The 7,275-nt window shown below is 41.0% G+C and overlaps 1 protein-coding gene across 1 annotated transcript; it reads left to right on the top strand.

Annotated features, from left to right (window-relative positions):
* The first annotated feature begins 281 nt into the window (after positions 1–281).
* LOC148955606 (protein CFDP2-like) lies at positions 282–1,154 on the top strand. Its single transcript, XM_089107766.1, has one exon. The coding sequence runs from the start codon at positions 282–284 to the stop codon at positions 1,152–1,154; it is 873 nt and encodes a 290-aa protein (XP_088963892.1).
* Positions 1,155–7,275: the final 6,121 nt, after the last annotated feature.

Below are 7,275 nucleotides of genomic sequence, written 5' to 3'. Positions count from 1 at the left end.
TAATCACTCCGAGCAGGGCTGCCCCAACCTCATGGGCGCTGGTGGGGCCCACCTCAGGGTCTCTCTGTGCCCAGGATTTCCCTGGTGTCAATCAGAACACAGGCCTAGGGACGGTTGGGCTTGCGACCCTCCTTCTGAAAACAATTGCAATGAAAAGAAATGTTACTCAAGCCTCAGATCCTATTCATTTTAAATCCTTACGACCTCGGCACGTCCCCGGAAATCTTTTGATCCTTTCTGACCAAGGTGGGCTTAGATAAGCCACCTGGAATGTTTTAACCATGAATAACCCCGGATCCAAAGACCTTCTAGGGCTTGAGATGTTGCGATGTGGGATTGACATACTTGGAATGACAGAAACCCACTTGACAGGATCAGGCGATGAAGAAATTGCCAGTTCTGATCACAGGATGATTTGGTCAGGCCAAACTTCTAGTAGAAACGGTGGCGTAGGCCTGCTTCTAAACAAGAAGGCAAAGAAATGCCTCATATCCCACAACCCAATATCAGATAGACTTCTCACTGCCCGCTTCAACCACAAACATGGGAAGATGACGATTGTTGTGTGCTACGCACCAACAAATATCTCTCCAACGGATGAGAAAGACAAATTCTACTTGGCTCTGACAGCTGCTCTCTCTCGGATTTCCCCTCACGATGTTTTGGTCGTGGTAGGCGACTTCACTGCAACTGTATCTGACCCCAGCGGAGCTATTAAATCTGTAATTGGTCTACTTACACCTGATTCTTTGAACAAAAATGGGACCCGACTCCTCCAGCTGTGCACCATGCACGAACTGGTCATTACAAACACCCTGTTTCACAGGAAAGACATTCATAAGTCAACATGGTATAGCAATGACGGGCGCATGCGAAAGATGATCGACTATATTATAGTCAACCAAAGATGGTGGTCATCAGTCACAAACTGCAGATCCTATCCCTGCGCCGAGATCGGGAATACTGACCATAGATTAGTTGCTGCGAACTTCTGTCTACGACTCAAAGCCCAGCCTACAGAACGACGCCAACCAAAAATGGACACTCAGAAACAAAAAACCAAGGAATTCCGCCAAAAGTCTTTAGTTGAAGTCGAGAACAGATTTGAATGCCTGAATACCCTTGTTGACCCGGACACGTTTTGGCAGACGTAAAGAAACAATATCTTAGAGTTCGCCACTGAGACCATCGGTCGAAAGATGTACTCAAAAAAGCCCTGGCTGTCGCGAGAAGCTTTGCGAATCCTTGAGCAACGCAGAAAAGCGCGGCTGGCCGGAGATATGCCCTCCTACAGACGGTTAAACGGGGTCAGGAACAAACTTATCCACCGAGACAAGCAACAATTTGTTGACAAATAAGCTGATGAGCTAGAAGATGCAGTACAAAAAGGTGACACCAGGTCGCTTTTCAAGCATGTCAGAGACCTCAGCGAGGAGAAACCTCCAAAGAGAGGAGCAGTTAAATCCACCTCCGGCGTAATGCTCGAAGATGAAACCACGCAGATTGATCGATGGAAAGAGGATTTCACAAAGCTGCTGAACGCTACAGAATGCTCTGAGGAGGATGAAAAACAACAAAGCACCAGGAACCTGTGATATCACCGTAGAGCTGCCAAAATTCGCAGGACCGACGATGCTACTATGGCTGCACATGCTGTTTTCCCTCGTTTGGACAACAGAACTGATTCCACAAGAATGGAAGGAAGGGATAATCCTCCCTCTATGGAAGCATAAAGGTAGTCGAAGTAATTGCTCCAACAACAGAGGAATCACCCCCCTGTCGGTTCCCGGCAAATTATTTGCCATGACTTTGATAGATAGAAGTACCCAGTTCATCCGTAAGTGCCGCCTGATTCAGCAAGCAGGTTTCATGCCGAACAGATCCACGACCGAGCAGATCTTCACCGTACGCCAGGTCATCGAGAAAGCTCGTGAGTTCCAGCGTACAGCATACTTCGCCTGTGTTGACTTTAAAGCAGCCTTCGACTCGGTCGACCGTGAGTCTATCTGGAAGATACTAGAACGAACAGGTCTCCTGGAAAAATACTGTCGCCTGTTCAAGGCGCTCTACAGTGGTACAAAAAGCTCGATCCAGGTTAATGGTAGTCGAAGCTCACTGTTTGAAATATATACCTGTGTACGGCAAGGTTGTGCTGCTGCTCCTGAACTGTTCAACGCGGTGATTGATTATGTCATGGATCGAACCAAGAACTGGCTCCCCTTCGGACTAAGGTATGGCGACAGAGTTTTAGCCGATTGCGACTTCGCTGATGATATTGCTCTGATATGCACTTCTGCAGCTGAACTCGAAGAAGCCCTCAACACACTGTCGGAGGAAGCCCTGAAAGTGGGACTATATATTAGCTGGCAGAAAACAAAAATAATGATCGTTGACTCCACAGGTAACACCGCCAACTCACCAGAATTCAACGTATCAGAGCACACCGTCGAGGTTGTCAAGTCTTTCACCTACCTTGGATCTGTCATCACGGAAAACGGCTCAGTCGAAACTGAAGTTCAGTCGCGGAAAAGCCACATCAATTATGGCACGACTATGCCGTTCAGTGTGGTCAAAGACCAATGTCAGCCGAAAAAAAAAATGCGGATCTACAACATCACCGTGACCTAAGTCCTTCTCAACAGTGCTGAGACCTGGCCGGCTGCTGCTTCTGCTCGTGATGCCATAGACGTGGCCCAAACAAAGTTCTTGAGACGTATTGAAGGGATCAGATGGGACGACTTCGTCTCGAACACCCGATTGCTGGCACTAACAGATAAGACCCCCAACTCTCGGCAGGTCGCTGTACGAACCCTACGGTGGTTTGGCCATTTGGTCCGCATGCCAGCAGAAACACCCGCCAGTACTCTCTTCAATTTTGATCCCCCTGCACATGGCTGGAAGCACCCCCGCGGAAGGCCCCTGTTCAGATGGAGGGACAGCCTCACCCAGTACCTCTCAATGATCGGCACTGATATACAAGAAGCAGTCACACTTGCACTTGACCGTTCCGAATGGAGGCGAAGAGTCACGTGTCTCTCTACGCTGGACAACCAGCAGGAGCATTAAGTCAAGTAAGTAAGTAAGTCATAAAAAGGATTGGCTTTGTACGCTGATTCCAAATACATTAATTTCCTTCTGTTTAATGTTATCCGTCAAAAGCTAAGACCCTGAGAATATTATGCCTTTTAGAAGAAAAACAAAAATCTTTAGTCATCAAGAAATTTCAACTACTGACTGGTTTCAGAATTCCTATCAAGTCAAACAAACAAAAACAAAAGCAACTACAAAAAAAACAATTTTAAACAGTTTCTGGGAAACAAAGTGAAAGTAAAGTGCAAATCGGCCCGAAAGTAACCATAACCCTAAAAACGGAATTTTAATAATAATAGATACATAAAAATGATTGGCTTTGTATACTGATTCCAAATACATAAATTTCCTTAAGTTTAATGTTATCTGTCATAAGTTAAAACCCTGAGAATATTAAGCCTTTCAGAAGAAATACAAAACAATTTAGTCATCAAGAAATTTCAAGTACCAACTGGTTTCAGAATTCCTGTCAAGTTGAACAAACTAAAAACAAAAACAACTACAACCAAAAAAAAAACAATTTTAAACTGTTTTTGGGAAACAAAGTGAAAGTAAAGTGCAACTCGGCCCAAAAGTAACCATAACTCTGAAAACAGAATTTTAATAATAATAGATACATAAAAATCATTGGCTTTGTATACTGATTCCAAATACATAAATTTCCTTAAGTTTAATGTTATCTGTCAAAAGCTAAGACCCTGAGAATATTATGTCTTTCAAAAGAAAAGCATAAGTATTTAGTCATCAAGAAACTTAAACTACTCACTGATTACAGAATTCCTATCAAGTTGAACAAACTAAAAACAAAAACAACTACAAAAAAAAAAAAAAATTTAAGCAGTTTTGGGGGAAAAAATTGAAAGCAAAGTGCAATTTCTGCCTGAAAGTAACCATAATTCTAAAAAAGGAATTTTAATAATAATAAATACATAAAAATGATTGGCTTTGTATACTGATTCCAAATACATAAATTTCCTTAGGTTTAATGTTATATGTCAAAAGCTAAAATTTTACACCAGTGTCTTGTCCGCTTGTATGTTTTGTCAGAACGCGATCTCCATGAAAAAAATAACCACTCCACATTGACCTTTCTACAAAAAGGTGTTGATCTATATCAGTTATTAAGCCTATTTCTTCCCTACTAATTTTTAAAATAAAGTCCATCACCAAATGTGGTATGGAAAAATAATAACCTATATCTAGTCCAAACTCTGAATAGATTTGGTCTGTGTTTTCACAGACAACATCTAACAGAGTTAAAACGTCACTGGCCAAGTAGAGTCTACAATAATCCCACCCATTTTGATAATTACCCTTAGCCCAAACCTTCTTGGCAAATTCATATTCCTCGGCTGTGCATTCACTGTTGGTGAGTGAATTAAAGAAAGCTTCAATTGGAGGTAGTGTCTCCTCGCTTAAGCGAGCGCCAGAACAGTAAGAGTCGTATGCATATACACCTTTACAGGTCAATAGATCATACATTTCACTTCCTGGAAAGTGCTGTTTAAGCAAAGGAAAACTATCAAAATTGTCACTTTTCTGCACTTGAATCAATTGACTCAATGCCTTGGGGAAAAACTAAAAGAATCTAAAAACCTGATTTTATTCAGACACGTATGCCCGTTATTCACTACCTGCCATTTCAACTCGAGAAGCACTAGCTTTTCAGCTGATTTGGGGATGATGTTTTAGGTAAATGAATGGTTTACCCATGGACTATCTACTCCCCCTCCCTCCCTGTGCATACGTGCCAAAGCTGGTAAAATATATTTTAAATCATAATTTGAATTATGAATAAAAACTGGAATAAAAAACTGCTTACATTCACATTGCATTATTGATGTGCTACCCCTCAAAAATTACCACCCCCTGAGGATATTTCCTGCCAAAAGTGATTGTCGTCTTTGACTTTCCCCTTCCTCCTTCTTTCCCCCCTAGTCCCATTCCCTTATCCCCCTCTTCAAACTCCCCCTTACAAACCAAGCATATTTTTTGATTTTTAATTGCGAGAAGATCCTCTGCAGACAATAACATTGGGTAATGCGTATTTCTCAAACAAGAAATAGCGTCATTTGCAGTGCCAATTAATTTGGTCAGTGCCTTGACGATGAACTCACCCTCATCAAACGTCTCGACTATTTCTAACAACTGCATAGTGTTAGAACTGTCTCTTTGCACGATGGCATAGGAGACTGCAATGGCTCGATGTTCTTTGATTCGATTCGGAAATCGAGGATCAGTTACTTCCACTAGCTTCGCCTCACAATCCAAAGAGGGGTATTTTGAAAAATTTTAAAGCGTAAAATCGACCTATCACCTGAAACCGTTGCCACTGACTGGTAGCCATGCCGTCTACAATGCTTCATATGATTTTGTGATTCACTGAACACCTTGACAACCCTCTAAATCTGGATTACAATTTAAGACTGTACCCTTATCCCTCTGCCCCCTCTTAAAATAAATTTCTTTTTAATTTTACAAATGTTAACGCTTAAATTTTCAACAAAAAGAGCCACAGACCCAATCCCAATTTCGCTAGAATTTTCGAGATACTAGTGGTCTATCCGCATTTAAAAAATTTTGAGGGTGTTTTTATGGATTGGAGAGACCACATTATTACGCATATCAAAAAATTATAGCGAAATTGGGATTGGGTCTGTGGTTTTTTTTATTGAAAATTTAAGCGTTAACATTTGTCAAATTAAAAAAGATTTTATTTTAAGAGGGGGGCATAGGGATAAGGGTAACATTTTTGATATGTTTCGAAACAGATTCGCTGAACACCTTGACAACCCTCTAAATCTGGATTACATTTTAAAACTGTACCCTTATCCCTATGCCCCCCTCTTAAAATAAATTCTTCTTAAAATTTACAAATATTAACGCTTAAATTTTCAACAAAAAGAGCTACAGACCCACTCCCATTTTCACTATAATTTTCGAGATGCGTAATAATGTGGTCTATCCAATCCATAAAAACACCCTCAAAACTTCTAAATGCGGATAGACCACTAGTATCTCGAAAATTATAGCGAAAATGGGAGTGGGTCTGTGGTTTTATTTGTTGAGAATTTAAGCGTTAATATTTATAAATTTCAAAAGAAATTTATTTTCAGAGGGGGGCAGAGGGATGAGGGTATAGTTTTAAATTGAAATTCAGATTTAGAAGGATGTAAAGGCGTTCAACGAATCTGTTTCGAAACAGGTCAAAAATGTATCATGTATGCTTTCCTCATGTCAGCTTTCGAACCACTTCGAAATGACGCTACAAACAAAAATTTAGAATATTGGGCTGTACACGGGAAGTTGGGGTCCGATTTACCCCCCTTTAGATTTTTCTTGTTTAGAGGAAAAATATTCAATAATAATAAGGTCTATTGATATTTTGAAAGGGCCAATGTCAATTTAAATATTGGCATTACTATGGTTCAATTCGAAATAGATTTTGAGTATGGGGTTCGTTCTAAAAAGAAGGGGGTTGTCGATCCTAGTAAGGGGCCCATCGATTGAATTGGTAAAGCACTGGGTTTGTCTGTTTTTTACGAACCACCTAGTGACACCAATGCAATTGGCCATTTCAACCCAATTACAGACATCTTTAGAGTTCTGGGGAAGGGTAAGATTAGGGGGGGACGTTTCTACTATCCAAAATGCCTGTCTCGATTTTGGACTGAATAAAAGTTACAAAATCATATGAAGCATTGTATATGGCATGGCGACCAGTCAGTGGAAACGGTTTCAGGTGATAGGGCCATTTTACGCTTTAAAAATTCTCAAAATACCCTCCTCCAAATCAATAAAATCTCTTTGGATTGTGAGGCGAAGTTAGTGGAAGTGAACGTTGCTCAATTTCCCAAACAAATCAAAGAAAATCGAGCTATTGCAGTTTCATACGCCCACGCGCAAAGAGACAGTTCTAACACTATGCAGTTGTTAGAAATAGTTGAAACGTTGGATGAAGGTGAGTGCATGGTCAAGGCACTGACCAAATTAATTCTCACTGCAAAAGACGCTATTTCTCGTTTGAGAAATACACATTACCCAATGTTATTGTCTGCAGAGGATCGTCTCGCAATTAAAAATCGAAAAATATGCTGGGTTTGTAAGGGTGAGTTTGAAGAGGGGGATAAGAGGAAAGGGACGAGGGGGAAAAGAGGGGGGAAGGGGAAACTCTGAGACCAATAT

This window comes from Artemia sp. Qi Xiang Cuo, chromosome 2, assembly GCF_049724085.1.
Source record: "Artemia sp. Qi Xiang Cuo chromosome 2, ASM4972408v1, whole genome shotgun sequence".
In the NCBI taxonomy this organism is placed as follows: domain Eukaryota; kingdom Metazoa; phylum Arthropoda; class Branchiopoda; order Anostraca; family Artemiidae; genus Artemia; species Artemia sp. Qi Xiang Cuo.
Note: the sequence above shows the minus strand (reverse complement) of the source record. Positions and strands in the feature narration are given on the sequence as shown.

Excerpts from the sequence above, each read along its gene's own strand:
- LOC148955606 (XM_089107766.1), top strand. The coding sequence starts at position 282 with ATGAATAACCCCGGATCCAAAGACCTTCTAGGGCTTGAGATGTTGCGA.